This window comes from Nuphar pumila, chromosome 9 (genome assembly GCF_984573655.1).
Source record: "Nuphar pumila chromosome 9, dmNupPumi1.hap1.1, whole genome shotgun sequence".
Classification (NCBI taxonomy): domain Eukaryota; kingdom Viridiplantae; phylum Streptophyta; class Magnoliopsida; order Nymphaeales; family Nymphaeaceae; genus Nuphar; species Nuphar pumila.
This window is the reverse complement of record NC_143257.1, coordinates 121,761,862-121,781,425: the sequence shown is the minus strand read 5'-3', so window position 1 is coordinate 121,781,425 and position 19,564 is coordinate 121,761,862. Positions and strand designations below refer to the sequence as shown.

General features: G+C 38.6%; 1 protein-coding gene across 1 annotated transcript; it reads left to right on the top strand.

Annotated features, from left to right (window-relative positions):
* Positions 1–14,521: 14,521 nt before the first annotated feature.
* On the top strand, positions 14,522–19,173 carry LOC149829164 (F-box/kelch-repeat protein OR23-like). The gene is made up of 2 exons (XM_090017298.1): positions 14,522–15,640; positions 18,662–19,173. Exons 1-2 carry the CDS (start codon positions 14,655–14,657, stop codon positions 18,933–18,935), a joined length of 1,260 nt encoding a protein of 419 aa, XP_089873424.1. The 5' UTR covers positions 14,522–14,654; the 3' UTR covers positions 18,936–19,173.
* The last annotated feature ends 391 nt before the right edge of the window (positions 19,174–19,564 follow it).

Sequence of the window (19,564 nt, the reverse complement as noted above, 5' to 3'; positions counted from 1 at the left end):
CATCTCATTGGCCAATTATTCCGATGGTGGGTGGCCCCACTCCTACCCCGTTGCCTCACTTTCGGCCATGTAGCATTAGGGATGGCAGTGGACCGGGGGAAAGCGGGGGCCCGCCCCGTTTGGACAGGGGATGAAGGGTATGAAACGGGGATGGAGGCGGGGACGAAGGTTAAAAATCATCCCCGTCCGGGGGTGGAGGCGGGGATGGACGTGCACTTTTCCCCGCCCCGCCTCATCCCCGCCCCAACCCTGCCCCGACCACTTTTCCCCGCAATATCCCCGCCCCGCCCCGCCTCATCCCGGTTTGAACCGAGGATGGAGGACATGAAACGGGGATGAAGGCGGGGGTGGAGGATAAAATCCATCCCCGCCAGGGAGGCGGGGCGGGGGTGGAAGATAAAATCTTGAGGCGGGGCGGGGGTGGAAACCTTGTCCCCCGTCCCGCCCCGCCTCACTGCCATCCCTATGTAGCATATCCCTTAACTGCTAACCTTGCCCAACCATTTGTTCACCTTCTCAGACACCCAGTGTCCCGAGATTCTTCATGGTGTCCTTGGTGACTACCTTCATTTGGTCTTGGAGAGACTGGGTTGTAGGGGTGGCAATCATGTCGGGTTGGCGGGTTGGGTACCTGAACCCGACCCGTTTATTAAACGGGTCGGCTGTGGCAAACACGAACCCGACCCGTTTAATAAACGGGTAACCCGACACGACCCGCCAACCCATTTAATAAATGGGTTGGGTCAGGTAAACGGGTTCTTAGGTTGGCGGGTCGGGTTGACGGGTCGTGTTGGCGGTTTGGTGGGTCGTGTTGGCGGGTTGGCGAGTTGACCCACCCGCCTAACCCGTTTATTAAACGGGTCAGGCGGGTTGGCATACCCCTAACATGAACCCAACCCGTTTAATAAACGGGTTAGGCGGGTCGACCCGTTTATTAAACGGGTTCATTTTTTCCAAACCCGAACCTGCCTAAGAGGCGGGTTGGCGGGTCGTGTCAGGTTTTGCCACCCCTACTGGGTTGTATCCTCACCTCGGCGCAATTTTGTAACCTTGAGACCCAATTGCATGGACTAGGTTGTATCGTTGAAAGTGTTTGCACTTCTTTTCTTCGAGAAAAAGGAGTCCGCAGTTTGTTTGGTCTTGATGGGGTCTGTTGAAACACATGCCCGTTGATGATTTTCCATGAAAAGATCACCCCACTTTTGGTGACAAACAAACGGGCCATAGAGGAACCCGATCTTCACAAGAGAGCTCATGATGAAGTTTATAGCTTAGAAAATTACAGGGTTTTAAGTACCCCCGTAGGCAATTATTTATGGCAAACTGCATCTGACTCAATAGCTTTGATGTTCTGGGTATAATGGAGTACACGCAGTTTTGCAGCAAGGGATGCTCCTCGTGGGTTCTGCACCATGCTCGCCCTATGTCAGTTTTGTGTGTGTGTTTACAAATAAAAAAGATGTCAAAACGATATATTTTATTAATTTCAATTAGAAGAAATGTCATCATTTTCTAGTTTCCAAAAAATTTTATTCATGTCATGTATCTATATAGAATGTGTACTGAAAAAAAAATATCATGTCCTAATTTTCAAAAAATTTGGCTATTCATGTCTTGTATTTATATTGTGTATGTGTACTGTCCCTGAGTCCTTGTGACATGGGTTTGAAGATTCAAACAACACTTGAATGTGGCAGCATACATTAAGCTGCTGGGGCAACTCATTGGCAGGATACCAAAACTAATTTCCCGTTTTTTCCCCCTAAACTATGATAGCAATATACTAACTGTAAAAAAATACATAAAAGTCAAGATGTTGTGCATTGTCAAGGAAAAGTCAGAAAATTAGCAAAAAAATATTGGTGATTTGCAATAAAAAAGAATCATAGAGCTACTTAATTTAAATGAGGGTTACGCAAATCATTTTCTTTTCATAACCATGTTTAACTTCTTTGTTAACCTAGTGGTGGCCCTTGGCCCACAAGAACTCACACTTGGCTAAGTGGGTCAACTTAAGATGTTCAAATTGAAGGACATTGTTAAATACCCAGGATGTGCATCCCTTGCTACAAGGTCAAAGCCAATGGAAAACTATCCTCGGCGGGCAGGAGGGTCTAGTCGTGGAATTTTACATGGTGGACACCGAAATAGGACTGTGGTCAATGTGGCACCTCTCGACCCGACCCAAGAACCATAAAGTGGTTTCGCTTTGTTATAAAAAATCTAGAGCTGCCCACAAGGTCTCTGCTCATCTGGTAGGGGCGACTTGTGAATGTCACCAAGTTGACAGGACGTCAAAAGTTTGAAATCCATGGGTGGCGTCCCTTGCTGCGAGGTCGAAGCTGGATGTACTCTCCGGTGGGTAGAGGGAACCTTAAGGGTTTGACGGTGCGGTCAGTGATGGGGGGAGGGGGTCACTTGGATTATCCAAAAAAAAAAATCTAGAGTCCTTTGTCGATGCAAGGCAATGTTGGCTGTCAAAGCAATTGAGAAACGATATGCAAATCACAGTTTATTTTTGAAACTCTAATCAAATGCCACAATTCTACTAATGTGCTCAAAATCAGAGGGCAGTTGAGAAATTAGCAAAAAAATAAAAACTACACAAATAAATCTGACAATGCAAAATTGAGAATGCTTTTTGTCATATGACTTTGCAGTACACGGAATCATTTTGATTGCAAATGCTCTACTCATCTGGTACGGACGGCTTATGAACATCACCAAGCTGAAGGGATGTTAGAAGTTAGAAACCTGTGGATGTGGATCCCTTGCTTCTAGGCCAAAGCTGAGTGTGTTTTCTTCAAGTGAAGAATACTTGGAGTTTTTACACCAATGAGCTCACAAGTGACTGAGGTGCCTTTCTTAGTTATCTAAAAAAAGAGTTACCGAATCGATTTTCTTCATCAAATATCCTATCAGGCTATTATAACACTTTTGTATGTGTATGCCAATGCCTAGGGTTTTGTAGACAAGTTGGAAACATGCCAAGCTTGCCCAACCCACATTAGTTCCACTCATCCCCTATATGTCATCCATATCCTCATGCTCCTCATTGGATTTCATTGATGCAAGTTGTTTTTGTGGGGGTACCAAGGCGTCCGGGTCGACCAACATGAGATGTAAAGCCTATGTCCATGACCAAGTTAAATCCTCTCTGTCTCCCTCTTGTTCTCCTTTACATGAGAGGAGCTTATATCTATAATGGAGGGGGCGGTACATGTAGATAAGTCTCCAACCATTTTCACCTTCCTACTTTGATTGAGAGTCTCTTGATTACGAGTTGTTTGAATGCAATAAGTCTCCACATTTTTAGACTTCTTAAAACCTTCTTGGTGTTGGAGTTCTTTAGACTTATCACATAGGATCTTTATGTGGGACATGGACTCTAAGCTGGTTGAGAGTCCTACTCCTTCAAGACGCCCCTCAAGACAATCTCTATGAGACAATTTCCTGCATGACCACCTTTTATCATATAAAGTGGAAATCAAATTTTTACATGTTTTGTTATGGCATATAACTTGAGATTTGCAGCCAAATAGGATGCTCCTAGATTATCGCACTAGAGTATAGGAGGACTATGAGAATTGATTCCAAGTTGAAAGCCCCTTCAACCAAAGCTTTGTATTCAACTTTTGTGCTAGATTTTGCTACAAAATCTTATTTGGTTGAACTTTAGGATTACATATTAGGCCTCATGAATGTAAGATAGCCACTGGTATATCTTTTGTCATCTGGGCAGTTAGCATTTATATAAGCTTCAAGTTTAAGAGACTTAGAACACATGTAATCCCATACATGAGCCCAATGCATGTATGTAGGTTGATGCATGAACTGACAAACCTTGTTGACAGAATATAAAATATTAGGACTTGAAAATGTTGCATATTGTAACATACAATGCTTCGATATTTTGACAGATCATCTAAGAGCTTAATTTTCTTCAAACTTTGATAACTGAATGTTTTTTGCAACAAATGTAGTAAGAGGCTTTGCATTTCATCCTGGTCTTGGCCAAGAGATTGTAAATGTATTTTCATTGAGGCATAATAATTTCATTGTCAATGGGTATGACCTCTATACCTAGAAAATAATAGTCTCCAAAGATCTTTTATAAAGAATTCATTTCCAAAGCTTTCAATGAGTTGAACCTTATCGATTGAGTTACTTGTAACAATTATATCATCTATATAGACCAACACATATAAAGTTACTTCTTCTCAAATTTTGATGAATAGAGACGTGTCAGCATTAGAACTAACTAAAGCAGTATTGTCTCAACCTATCAAACCATGCTTTTGACCCTTGTTTTAGACCATAAAGAGCTCGATTGAGCTTGCAAACATAGTGTAAAAACTTTTTGTCTTCAAATCCAATATGTTGACTCATATACACTTATTTCTTAAGAAAACCATGCAGAAAAGCGTTGTTAATGTCTAGTTGATGCATTACCTAGCCTTGACTAATAGCACAAACTGAATAGTAGTGAGTTTTATGACATGACAGAAGGTCTTAAAAAGATCAACATCCTTTTGTTGACTATAACCTTTGGCTACTGAGCCTTGTACCTAGCTATATACCCATTATCATGTTATTTTATATGATAGATTCATTTGCAACCAATAATATTGTAAACAATATTTAGGAGGAACAAGAGTTCATGTATTATTTCTAATCAAAGCATCATACTCATATTTTATAGCATCTTGCCATTTTGTGTGACTTGATGCTTACTTAAAGGTATTCCTAGACAAGTTCACTTAAAGAGACTCACTTCAAATGAATATCTCAATGCTATAAAGGTTCTTGGTTTCACAGTGTCATCTTGGGATCTTGTCACCATGTGATGGGTTCGGTTAGATTGCAATGGTAGTTTTATAGACCTAACTTCTTCATAACGATGTAAGCTGACTCTTCTGGTTGGGATGACTCAATTTAGTGAGATTCAAGGTCGGTTATTTGAATTGACTCAATTTGGAGGCTCATTTGGTCTTGGCTAGGAATAGCAAATATATGTTGTTGGTTGGTGAGGTTATTGGTAAGCTCAACTGGCTGTTTATTCATGAATGAGTATTAGAAATTAGGTTGATCATTTGGTTGGTTGGTTAAACAATTTTGGTTGGGTAAATGAGTTGAAAACAGATAGTGTTTTTTAATCAGCTTGACACTTTATCACTAGTGACAGGAGCATATAAAAATTTGTTTTAATTAAACACAACATGTCTATAAATATGGACTCGTTTACCAAAAGGGTCAAAGCACGAAAAAACTTTATAATTAGAACCGTATCCAATGAACACACTTGCCTTAAACTTTGGGAGACAATTTAAAACTTGAATAAGGATCCAACAATAAATAACAAGTACATCAAAAAAAATTTAAGTGATCATACATGGGAGATTAAGAGCTCATAATGAGTTTTTTTATTCAATTTTGTGCTTGGGAGATGATTTATAAAATGTGTAGCATGTCTAAAATCATCAACCCAAAATCTCAAATTCATCGAAGCATAAGTTGGAATGCTAAGACCATATCAATAACATGTCTATGCTTATGTTCTACAATGCCATTTTATTGAGGCACACATGGACACGTGAGCCACCTTCAAATTCAATGTTGATCCAAAAAAATACTAAAACCATTATTAACAAACACTCATCTTCCATCACTATAAAATATTTTAATATTATGGCATATTTATTTTTCAATAATAATCTTAAAGTTTTGAAAGCATGCCAACATGTTTGACTTTTTTTTTCCAACAAAAATAACTAAGAAATTCTTGAGAAATCATCAACAATAAGTAAATAGAAGTTATATCCTTTTCTGAACATGACAGTGTTGGTCCTCATAGGTCAGTTTGTACCAACTCTAATGGAGCTTTAACTACATATTCATATAACTGAAATGAAAAAACAAGTAGAACAAATTTTTTAATGTTTATCACCAAATAAACTCAAATAGTTATTTGTCTAAGTAAATCAAGATTCTTTTAACTAGGATGCTCTAGTGTAATATGTCACTAGTGAACCGAAGAGTCAACTTCTTCTACGACCTGATCTTTCCTTGTCAATCGATCATACATAAACTCCTCCTCAATTCGTTTGGACCATATTCTCTTTTGGTATCTTTAATACAGAAACCACTTGGGTGAAACTCAACATAACAATTATTATCACTAGTATACTTAGCTATTGAAATCAAATTACCCTTTATTTGAGGCACATGCAAAACTCATTGCCCTAAGTATGCATAGCCAATCACATGCCAACATTTATTTACATAGTGAGTTGTCGCTGCAGCACATATTTTATAAAACCGGATCAACTAGCTGCCATTTTTGGATCGATTTGGACCTTGGAGCTGCTCAGGATATCAATATAAATTCTAGAAATGTAATCTTCTAGAATAACATTTTTTGTTTTTTAGTCATTGTTGTTATGTTTTAGGTATTACAAAAATGTGAGGGCATAGTTAAAATAGGTTTATTTAGGCTTTAAATTAAATCTTTGTTTTAATTAGAGTTATGCTATAATTAGATGTCAGTTAGATTTCGAATGAAAAATGTGAATGTTGAAAATTCGACTAGGTTAGAAAGTTTTTTTATCTTTATTTAATATGTTAGATGTTTGTTGAAGTGGGTTTAATGTATGTAGTTGAGTAGGTCTTAGTTAGGGGCAAGTAGACATTGAAAAGTTAAGTAGGCATTAAGATAAGCTTTTATTAGGGTCACTATCAAGGCCCATGTCTTTCTCTCTTCTCTTCTATAAAAACCAACTCCACCTAACATTAAAAAAATAGGTTTTTAATGAAAGTTAAAATTTTTAGAGCTCTATCTTCTTGTTTAACTTTTTGTGTGTGAGACGCCTAAGAGAAAGAGAGTTGATGAACCGACATAGCCTAGTTCGTCCATGTTACCGTGAGCTAGGTGTTAAGCACTTCTTGATAAAGCTAATCAAGTTGTTGAACCCTTGACAGATTTTCATCAAGTCAAGTCCTGACTTATTTCATGTGCTAATAGTATGCAATCTTGAATATTCCTTCCCTTCAAGAATTCTTGCTAGTTTTGAAAGATTATTTTCTCCAAAAGGCCACTCATTTTGTTTACAATAATCTTGGTAATGATTTTGTACATAAAATTATAGAGGCTTATGGGCCTAAATTGACTTAAGATGATCATCCTCTTCTGTCATTGGAATTAACACTATATGTGAGTGCAGTTTATTCTTCTAAAAAACTTTTTGGCCTTAAAAAAATCCTAAGTGCCTTGCACACATCTTTTCCAAATAATATGATAGTAAATCTATTAAAAGGCACCCAGGAACCCATCCAAGCCCAGGGCGCTATCAAGATCCAACTCAAAAATTGCATTCATTTCTTCATCTGCTACCTTAGCACATAGAGCATCATTGTCATCTTTTGTAATTTTTGACCCCACCGTGCCCCCAAATTCCTCATTGGATGTTACTTCCTTGTGAATAACTTGGAAAAGAAATCAGTGGCTTCACTCTTTATTTCCTATTTTTCCACGTGACTGATCCATCTTGTTTCACTAAGGATTTAATCTTCTTCTTCATAATGTTCTTGTTTACCAATGAATGAAAAAAAAAATCATACTTTTGTCTCCCTCTTTAAACCATTTGCATCTGGCCTTTTGTTTATCAAACAATTCTTTGCTAATACCTTTTAGTGTCTCCATATTCTTTTGTTTGACATTCCTCCAATTCAGTTTCGATTTCCTTAATCCTATTTGGAATATGACCAATTGTTGAACTTGACCAGCTAATTAAATTCCTCTTCATCACCCCCAGCTTGGAGACTACCATACTCAAGAAAAAGAATTCCCTCTGAAGGAGGATCCGTCTCCTCTCATTTGTCATTTGTTGTGATACATTTCTCTTTTCTGATTCCAGGGGTTGAGCAACTTCTAATGTGAGAGATACCCCTTTCCTCTTTCCTCTTGATACACAACAAACTTTTGGCTCTAATTCATATATCCACCAAACTTTTGGAGGTTTTCAATTAGGCACCAAAGGTTTCTCACTGTTAATCACATGCCCCAATTCCTAAACTGCCAGTTAGCTTGCCCTTGAGTTAAGGGCTAACTACTGTTTTAAATGTATTATTTTGCCCTTGCAGCAATTGAACTATACGTCTGGGTTTTTTTAATGCTTATGCTAACTCAATCCAACTTAAAAAAAGGATTTGGTTACTGAATCTCACTAATTGGATTACATCTTAACAGTAAGCATTTTTTTTTTGACATTGGATTTGATTTATAGTTTAGGTAATTATATTTTCTTATGCACTTTTTCCAAAAACAAGCATCTTATTTTAAATGCATACTAAATTTTATGTCTTCATTGATTTTTATTTTTGTTATAATCAAAATTTTATTTTATACTTCATTTATCTATGGTCGGCCCATTGCACCATCCTAATGTGAATAAAATAAGTTTGGATATAAATTAGGTTTTGTTTGGTAAGAAAAACCCAAGCTTGCAGTTCAATTGTTGCAAGGGCAAAATGTTAACTTTAAAACAATAGTTAGTACTAACTCAAGAACAATCTAATGGAAATTTAGGAATGAGAGCATTTGATTAACAGTGAGAAACACCTTTGGTGCCTAATTTGGTGGGCATATGAATTAGAGCTAACAGTTTGGTGTGTACTAGAAAATTTCTCAATTTGTGGAGTACTTTTTCCAATACATCTTTTCGGATCTATTGAGCAAAGAGCCAAACTAGAAGCTGAAGATCTTCATTTTAGGGTGGCGGCTTGCGAGTGTAAGTACCTCCTATATTTATCCTATAAAAAAACAAGCTCGATAGATAGCAGAAGCCATAAAGACTAAAAAAAAAATTAAAAGCAAATAAAATACATGAATGTTAGGGCCTTAACACTTATAAAAACATAATAAACAAACAAACAAAATAGCAAAAGAATTAGATCTCACCTTGAGCTTAAGTAACTCTTTCTACGTTGTTGACAAGTACAACAACACTCATGCTAGGTGCAAGCTATAAAAAAGGATGAGATAAGAGATTTGAATCCTATGTTAGGTTAGGTGAACTTGATTAGGCTAGGTTGTGTAGAGATAAAGTATGGACACAAACACCAAATACTAAAATAGGGGGTGATCCTCTATTTATAGTTTTTCTGGTTGCTCTAGATACATTTCTTGCATATTCAGGATCTGTCATTCAGGACCCAATTCAGATTGTGATGGACGGTTCTTATTAAATATTTTTTAATGGATAGTTGAGATTCATTCTTCATTTTGCCTTAGATAGAGAATTAAATTTTGTAAAAAGGTTTAAAACTCAAAATATTTTGTTTTGAGTTTAGAAGGAAGGTGGGACAATTTCATCCAAATGACATGCGTTTTGAGATTGTTGGCAAGTGTTGATGATGACAATTCACTAACTACTAACGGCACATTAAAAGGTGCTAACAATACATTGAAAGCACTAACGATAATTCATCATTTTTAAACCCTCTTGACGACATTAAAAAAAATTGTTAATGACAATCTCAAAACTGGTAACTAGCATTTTTAGTCAATTGCTAATGACAAATTGATTATCGTTAGCAAAATCAGGCAAACTAGGTTCGACAAGTTAATTTGTTTTAGCCATAACTTCTTATTTGGATGCCCTTTTAAAGTGATTTTTAATTAATCAAGAAGATAACATTCTCAAATTGAATTCATATTTTAAGTGCAAAACCAAATTCAATAATTTTGATAGTAAAAAATAAGTTCAAAATAAGACTTATTTGAAAAATAAGATTTTTACTAAACAAGTTACTTTATTTTAGTCATAACTTTTAACTTTGATGTTATATTGACTTAGTTTTTAGCTCTTTAAAAAACTAAGATTTTTTAGTTTAATTAATCTTTTAAAGACAAAAAATAAAGTTGAAATTTTTATAACTTTAAAATAAACTGAAAACACTGTTTTTTTTCAAGTGACTTGTAATATGAGATGACTTATTAAAATTTGGGTGTTTGGATGCCCTAAAAAACGTGTGTTTGTTTTTTTCTGCTTTTCTTCTATATTTTTTATTTTTGCTCAAAATTACACCTTTTGAGATAGAGTTTGGGATTGGTCCGGGTCAAATCCTTGTCCCTACTAATCATTTTGTTTGGGGTAGTAGCAAAGTCCAAGGGCTTTTTTGGGCTTTCACCTTCTTGAATGGGTTTTATAGCGTCCACTTGACTAAGTGGGTTCTACCAAAGATAATAGAGTTAAATCGTGGTCATGATAATTATCTTCCTCTTTATATTTATCTTCTTCCCTTGGCCTTTTGACATGAAGTGACCTCTCTTTTCTTCAGACTGCCATCTGGACTCCTGATCCCAGATCCGTATGCCCTTTTTTACTGGTGATTGTCCTCTTCCCATCGGTATTCTGGAGCTTTCCCATCACCTGGACACGATGTCGTTGCGGACACAAGTCGCTCTTTTCACAGCTATGGCAGATTTCTCCATTCCTTCCAGTGTTTAAACGGACACGACTGGACACGATCGAACAGGTTGTTATGACACCGATACACATGGATATTATTGTAGTACTTTTAATATTTTTAAAAATATTTTAAAAGATACATTTTAAAACTACCAGCCCTAGGGGTGTCAATTGTTTGGGACTCAGGTGAAATCAAAACTTTGATCAGATTTTTGGATATGGTATCAGATTAGTTTAATCAGATCTACTATAAAGACACCATACCCGGACCAGATAAAAATACATGAATCAAACCAAGACCATACCCAGTAAAACCATATTTTTAATTATCTTTACATAAAAAATTTGCAGGTCTTAATTGGAATTTGGGTTTGGGTCTGCTATAACATTTTACAAACTATACCCGGGTCTATGTATTAATCGACCTTCGGGTCCGGACTCGGGTCTTAATCGGGTATTCTTAAAGTAGCTTTTCCTACGAAAACATGAAGGAGGCCCACATTTCGTGGTTGTTTTTTTAGTTCATGATGATTGCGACCCATTTTATGAAGCGTTATTTACAAAGATATTTTAAGAAATTTTTTATAATTAAAGTTGATGCTCAAAAGAATTGGTAATTCAAATGCATACTTTATTTATTATGGTTAACCCAAAGTACACTTGTGAAAATTTCCAAAGTTAGCCTTCCCTTAGGGGTGGACATCGGGCTAGGCACTAGTTGGGTGGTTGATTACCCGGCCCATTTTGAGTCAGGCTCCAGCTGCATTTTGCAGCCTCGGCCTAATAAAATTAGGACCCAGATCGGCCGATTAATATAATCGGGTCCGAAACATACTGACCCATATGAAAAATGGATGGGTCCGATAGGCTCGGCCCAGTTAATTAGATTGGGGCCAAAGGGCCTGAGCACGAGCCCCATTAACATTAGTTGGCCTGGGCTCGGGCCCATATCAGCCCCTAATCAGGCTAGGCTAGGCTAGGCTGGCTGGATGTCTGCTTCATTCTTGCTTTTACTCATAAGAAAAAGTCAATTTTACTATTATATAAATATGAAGAGAGATTAATGACGGTAAAATCTAGAATGAGAAACACATTTAGTGTGACTAGAGTCAAATTAGTGTATTTTTGAATTTATTAGCTATTAACTATAGTTAAAGGAAAATTAGTTATTAGGGTTAGGGATGGCCGGGGTGGGCGACAAGGTCCTCACCTCCGCCCCATCTCAAAATCCTGCCCTCCATCCTCATGCGGGTTTTGATTTTAACCTCCATCCCCTTTTCATGTCTTCCATCCCTGGCCCAAACGGGATGAGACGGGGCGGGCCCCATTTTTCCTCGGTCCATTGCCATCCCTAAAGAAGGATTGGGGACGGAGCAGGGCGGGAATTGGGATGGGACAGGATGGGATAAAACGTAAGTCCATCACCGTAAGGTGTGATTTTGATTTTAACTTTCATCCTCGATCCAAACAGGACTAGGCAGGGTGGGGCCATGTTTCCCTCGGATCCACTGTCATCCCTAATTAGGGTATGAATTTGAACAATTGACCTTAAAATTAAGTATGATTTTGAATTACAAGTATTTTAGATATAAATTTGAATTACCAAAAAATCCATGTATGATTTTGTAAATAACCATTTTATGATGAAAAAGGAATCGTTTTCTCACGAAACAAAGCAGGCTCTGAGCCGATTGTTTCATCCAACCCCCGGGAAAACGGACCAGTTTCATACCGTTCTTCTGCCATATTAGGCGAAATAAAACGCATCGCCGGTAGATTTTGGGTGGGCCCCACGTTTCCATACCAAAAAAAGTAACAAACGTTTTGCAGGTTTCCTTGGGAAGCGGTTTCATGCGGGGCCCACCTGAGTTGCGGGTCATTCTTTTTGAAGGGTGTGCCTTTTTCGTACGAAAGATACTTCACTTTCCCACCCGCGGAAACAGGCCCGCGTTGCATCGCAAGAAAGCATGACGTCACTTCAAAAGACCAGGCAAGGTGATGCTATTACGGATCGGGTACAATATCATACACGAAATTTCTGACCCAAATCCTGATGTGACATGCCAACTGTCCCTGTATGATGTGACTTTGATAGTTGATGTAGGATCCAAAAGTCATCTGACCTTTGCAATTGGTTTCAATGTGAGCATCACCGTGTCAGCGTATCCCTTGTAACCGTCGTCTATTCAGGATAATAATTTGGTTTCTCATGGATATGAAACCCAAAACAGCGATGCAATCATTGCGCTAATTGGATCTGAATATGACTTATTAACCTATAGGTGATGATAATTGACACGGGTAACAGACCTAGACTAAATCCAACCCGTCGAATCCTCACTTGTCTTGTAAAAGTCCTACTCCATGTTAAAATCAGTTTTTTCAACCCTTCCAAGCCAGAGAGACTTTTTTTAAAAAAGAGTTTTTTTTTTTTAAGTACATTTTTTTGACAAGATTTTTTTTTTATGAGGAAGGTGGAGTAATATTTCCTACCAAGAGAAAATTGTGATTTACACTTTTCACCTTCACCACCACCATTCGCTATCTTGTAGGAATAGAACAGAAGACCTAGGTCCATAAAAGTATAGTTCGATCCATTTTGGTTATTTGGTTTTCTTGTATTTATTTAATGTGGATCTTAGTTTAAGATCTTATTTTAAAGTTCATTTCATATAGGATCTATCTCATATCCATATTGATTCTTGAGTGTTGTTTGGATTATGATTTAAGATTGAACATATCTTAGATTCATATTTAAAATTAAGGTTTCTAGGGTTTTCCTTTTTCATTATAAATATTCATTATAGAAAGACAAAAAGATGAGAGATAAATAAATTAGAAGTGATTTTATTTAATATTCTGTCAATTTTTTATGGAGTTGTGTTATAGTGTCTATTCTTGCAAGGAACATGAGATCTCATCCTGTCCACCATCCTCCACAATGATTTTCCACCACCACCATCACCACCCTCTACAATGAATTTTCACCACCATCATCCACTTCTCTAAAACACACCTCGAAAGAGCTCCACCACTACTCCCTCCTTTCTCTTATTTTTTTTTAAGATTTTTTATTTTATTTTTCTCACGCTACTCAAGCAAGCAAAGATTTTTAATTTTGAAAAAATTATCATATCAAAACTTTTCTTTGACAAAATTTTCTTTTTTTTATGAGAGTTTCTCTTGCTTCCAAGCCATGCCCTAAGTGAATTGATTTTTTCAAAAAATAACAATAAAATCAATTAGTATCGCTTTTGGATTAGACCAACTCAAAGACTGATTTTTTGTCTAATTTTAATTTTATAATCTTCTTAAAACATTTAAGTGAATGATTCAAGCTAAAATCCTTTGATTCAAGTGGAAATCGTCCCATTATTTTTTAAATAACTACATCTAACCTTGAAGTTGCGTGTGACTAATACTTGATGCATAAAAAAAACATATTTTCTGTCGGATCCGTGAATCTGAAACCAGCAGTCACCTCGATTTAAATCAACTTCTTATCAAGATGGCTACAGTGAAATTGAGGGCCAATATCTCAAGATCCAAATTCGAATTGATTTGTGACTCTCTTGTACCGGCTAAGATTTTTATACCTTTGGTCGAGTTTAGAGTGTCTTGAGGATTAGAGTTTTGAGAGCTCTCTGTCTTGTCTTTGTATTTTCTTGCATTTGTTAGTGGATTTCTTGCTCTTCTTTTGTATTGTAGACATGAGTTTTAACCAGAAACCACACAAATCTTGTATCTTCTATTATTTTTTTTAATCTCTTTATCTTATGGTTTGCTTGATTTCTGTTGTGGTTTAGCATAACCATTACCGTTGTATTGTGTTTATTATTATTTTTTATTTTACACGCATGCTAACAGTAACTTTCGTGGGATTTGGATCCGAGTCACGAGTACCAAAGTCCGACATTTGTTGTGAAGGGTATTTTCGTCATTAAATTTGTAGCATAGGCCAACGAGTCTTCCTCTTCGCGTCAGTCACTTCCGCCCACGTTTTCATGCAACGTCAGACCTTCTCTTTCTTCTCAGAGTGAAGAAGAGGAAGAAGGAAGAATAAGGAATATGGAGAAGGAGAACAAAAGACCCTAACCGTAACCATGTAAAAGTGGGAAGAAGAAGACAGAAATCGATCGGAAAATCCTAATCCTTCTAATCCTAAACCGAATTCTCGACGTAAAGATGGAGAGAAAGCCGGAATTCTCGCCGCCGGAGGCTGAGAAGAAGCCGGCTTCTTCCTTACCGGCGGCGTCGCCGGACGAAACCCTAACCCTAGACCCAATAATCCCGGGTCTCCCCAACGACCTTGCCATCCTCTGCCTCGCCTTCCTCCCCTTCACCGAGTACTCCCGCCTGAAGCGCACCTCCAGGTCGTGGCGCTCCGCCCTCTCCTCTAGGTTCCTTTTCGACCTCCGGAGAGAATGGCGGAAATTCGAGGAGTTCCTCTGCGTCTTCTCCTCCGACCCGTCTATCTCCTCAGGGGCACTCTTCGATCCCCGCCTCCTCCTCTGGTCCCCTGTCCCGCCCATGCCTTGCCACCCGCACCGCTTCGGCCTCTCCAATTTCGTCTGCGCGTCTGCCGGCTCGTCCGTCTTCGTCCTAGGCGGATCCCTCTTCGACGCCCGAACCTACCCCCTCGGCATCCCGCTTCCTTCCTCCTCTGTTTTCCGCCTCAGCCTCCCTGATTTCTCGTGGCAGCCGAGATCGCCAATGCTCCATGCTCGCGCAGGCTTCGCCTGTGCGGTGAGGTCGAGCCCCACGGGAACCGCCATTTTCGTCGCCGGTGGCGGGTCGAGGCATATCGAATTCGGGGTGGGCGGATCGAGAATTGGGGCTGCCGAGTGGTACGATGTGGAAAGGGACGAGTGGTTCGCGGTAGACGAGGAATTGCCTAGCGTTAGGGCGGGGTGTGTGGGATTTTTCGTTGGGGAGGATGAATTCTGGGTGATGGGTGGTTATGGGGATTGCCGGACGGTATCGGGCTTTTTCCCGGTGGATGATTATTATCGGGATGGGGCGGTGCTAGGATTGAAGAGTGGGAAATGGCGATCGATCGAGCCTATGTGGGAGGAAAAGGAGCGTTGGCGTCTCGGTAGTGTTATTGCGATGGAAGGTGAATGTGGGGAAGCTCCAGGGATCTTCATGCTTGAGGGGAGTTCGATTTTCAGGTATTAACTCTGCTTCTTCAAAAAATTATATAGGTATAATTGTGAATCTTAAACTTAATGATGATGACTTTGTGGATAGTTTTTCGTTGCAGCTCAAGCCAACGATACTTTGTAGGCCAGGTTGGTCTTTACCTTTTTGGTTCAGGGCTAGTTTTGGCTTCTGTTTAAATAGAGGAAAAGGAAAAAGGGGATTGGTATTTGTTCACAGTTGCTGCTAGTTGTTGTTTTTTCCAAAGGAATGCTTTATGAATTCTAGCAAATTGCAAGCTGGGGTTTGGCAGACCCCCACCAGTTATACAACTTACCATTGGGATTTGAACTTGCAACGTCCCAACACAAGGTGACGTGCACTAACAGCTCCTACCAAACAATCGGAGCCCCCCCCCCCCCCCTTGGTGTTACAAGAAATTCTGATTTGATCATTTTCGTATCATTTTTAGGTTCTGCTAGTGGCAGCGCCGTTGGAAAAATTTCCTCTCTGCTTATCTCTCTTCTTTTTTAATTTATTTTTTTTATCTTTATCTGCTAAGGTATCTGCATTTGGCCTGGCACCTCCTTAGGCGACCATCTGTGTGTGCTATTAGGTCCAATCTCGCACGCCAAACATCTCTGTATCTCTGTGTATTCTTTCCCCTTTTGATTATTTATCTTATCTTTTTGGATGTGAAATGATAAATTGATGGACCATCAATTAGAAGCTGCAAATCTATGCGCATTCAAGGTTTTAAAGGTGACAAAATGGTGTCCTTCCCCCCAAAATCAGACAACAAAAGTTACCATATTCCTCACCAAACAATATTATTTCACTGTAGCAGATACCCAAGTTTGGCATTTTTTGACTAACTGATTGAAATCCAACATGGTTCATTCATGTTTGAGACCCTCATTTCCTAAATGCTCAAGTTTAGAATCTCCATCATAAATAATTCTATTGTTTGATTGTTCACGAGGAGAATGCCTCTTTGATGTTACCGATTTATTTTCGTTTGTTTCCTTTGGAGTATATAGCCTTATGGCCTTGGGTTGTATGTCATTGATTTGCAGATACTAGCATGTAATCATCTAGTTCAGTGATATTTTGGTTGTTTACTTACTTTAGCCTTTTGACTGCAACCTCACGTGAGGTTTTTGAAATTGCCTTGTAAAGATTCCTTCTTTCTTTTGTAATTCACTTCTATTCTTTGATTGATTTTCAAGAGTTGGCTGTTTTGATGAGCCTCTTGATAATAACTCTGGTACACTCATATAGGAGTTTTTCTTCTTCTTTTTTAAATTTTGATTGAGAGGGGTATATGTACTATTCACGACAAATCTTGCAATTGGTTGCGTTCAAAACACCTTTTACAGGGCTCCTTGAATTGCAGTCTGAACCCTAGAACTTGCCATATCCCTTTGTTAGCTCTCAAGTAGAACCCTTGTGGTGGATGATTTTTAACAAAAAAGGTCATTATTGTCTTGCAATTTTCTGTGTCCTCTGCTGTGGAAACTTGGAATACAATGTGTTCTCTTTTTTGTTGATATGATCTTATGAAGCACATCCGTTGGCTTGAAGAATATTTTTGAAGACTGATTGGACAGCCAGCAAAGTTGATGGTGGTGGATGGAAGCTACATGGTGGTCCTTATTGTTGGAGGGGAGTGCAATCAGGGAAGAATCTTGGTTGCATAGCTTTTTCTTAAGATTGGCCCTTGTTTGGCATGTTTTTTGGTTCCAATAGCTACGTTTTGTCTGTTTCCTCCACTTGGTATTTTGTTCTTCTTCTTGAGAAAAGTTTCTTCTTTACTTCAACAAAAAGCTTTTGCTCTTGACCTCTATGCCATCATTTTCCGTCACCTCCATCTTAAAGTTTTGGAGTTACCATGGACAATTTTAAAAAAGACCCATTCATTCACCTTTCTTCCCAACCCCCAACTCTACTCCTGATAGTAGAGAGTTAGATGAACAGTTGTTTCTAGTCTTGCTCTTCATCACTTATATTTTTGGTTCGGTTAGATTTTTGTTTTTCAATGGAAACCATAGCAGAAGCCCTGAGAGCAATGTAGAGGAGAATCATAAAATGTTCTGTTGTTGTGTGTGTGTGGTATTTTTGTCATATCAGGCTGGCTATCGTTTACATCATACGTACTACACTTGGAATTTCTAGGACAAGCGCCATGATCACAAAAAATGCTTTGGCTCCTGCAAACAATAGAAACATGCTGAAATAGGGTTTCTATTAAGGTTCCCAAGGAGGGGTATATATGCCGTGCATGGGTTCATTTAGTCAAAGCCATATTTTTTATGCTGTGGGTCTATTTTGAACCAGAACTTGGTTGAGGGTATTATCCACTTAAAGCTGTTGTCTTCACTAGGAATGTGGCATGGGGGGAACAAGATCTGGACCTCAAATTCTAGATTTGATTTTACATGCACATTGTAGATTCTTTGGCAAACAAAGGTGCAAGATCCCCTTGAGGGAATGCACGGACTCTTAATTGGCAGCAGGCAAACAATGCTGATGAAGGATATCAGTGACGTCTCTTCCATGAATGTCCATTGAGTTCGAGCTGTTATCATACTGGTTCGGAGGAGTAAAGCCATACTAAGAACCAGCGTACCTCCTCACAGGAGTTTGGCCGGCTCTGCTCTGTAGTGTATTTCACTTAAACCTATTGCAACACACCAAAAACTGTTGATACTTTATACAATTGTGAGGGTTGTTTTGATTGTTTATTGAAAATCTCTTAATTGTATATTGATACTTTCAACATATTAGAGATATTTTTGGGTCTCTACGTGTATGTGTGAGAGTAACATGATCTTTTATGTTGGCCTTTCAAAAGAGGGTTGCTTGAATGCAGTTCGTTGGTTATGTATGACAAATCTTGGGTTATTGAAGCTTAAAGTTCGTTACTGATGAACAGCAAAAACAATTGCACATATTTCTGTTTTTCATCAGTGTCAGTTTGGCTTGTCTAACCACTGTTGTGTGTCCTTGTACCACCAAAATCGTCTGTTCATTCTTGAAATATTCTGTTGCAGGTTCAACATTGCCTCAAATAGATGGGATATAGAGTCGCCCTTGCCCAGAAAGATTCCAGCAGATCCTTCATTTGGCTTTATTGCGCTTGATGGTGAACTTCATGTGATGTCTCAGCTAATGAGCGATTTCGATTCAAGGACAATACAAAAGTGGTTGCCATTGATCATTCAAGTCTATCATCCTAAAACAAAGACATGGAGATTTCTTCAGACCAAGCCACCTTTCAGCAACATTGATTTTCGGTATGGCGCTATGTGTTCTATTCGCTTGTAATGATACATCCAGTGTTGTATTCTATGTGATCATACTAGGTGTATATTCCACGTCTCCATGATGTCCATATATATATATATATATATATATATATATATATATATATATATCATTGTGTAACCTTGAACTCTGTCCTGCTTCCAAGCGTCTGTTGTAAATGTTTGGATTGATGTACATGTTTATGTATTTAACTGCACAAGAGCTAATAAATATGCACTTGTACTTTTGATTGTGCTCATACCAGATTTTGGTTTCTAATTCCCTTTGCTTTCCAACTTGCATGTTGACATCTTAACTTTCCACTGTCCAGTAGTTGTCCTTGGCTCGGAGGGGAGAAGTTCATTATCTTTTTATCATAACATATTGTATTATCTGCATTGTGCAATTCAGTTGTCTATACAGGGATGTTCATGCCCCTTGAGATCTACGGATTCACCATTTGAGATCGGATCCGGTGTGGGGCTGACCTCCATGCAATGGGGTGTCTCAGATCCCAAAACCTTCCAAATATGCACTTTTCTAATCCAATTGAGGGAGCAGGAAGGGGGGTTGGACCAGAAAACCTTGGATTTGAGATCCTTGGATATCGAGAACCATGGATCTGAGATCTGAGGCTCTCAAATGCATCC

Bases quoted from the DNA above. Each gene is read 5' to 3' on its own strand.
- LOC149829164 (XM_090017298.1), top strand. From the start codon at position 14,655: ATGGAGAGAAAGCCGGAATTCTCGCCGCCGGAGGCTGAGAAGAAGCCG. The intron at 15,641-18,661 runs GTATTAACTCTG...ATTCTGTTGCAG, and splicing joins GAGGGGAGTTCGATTTTCAG to GTTCAACATTGCCTCAAATA.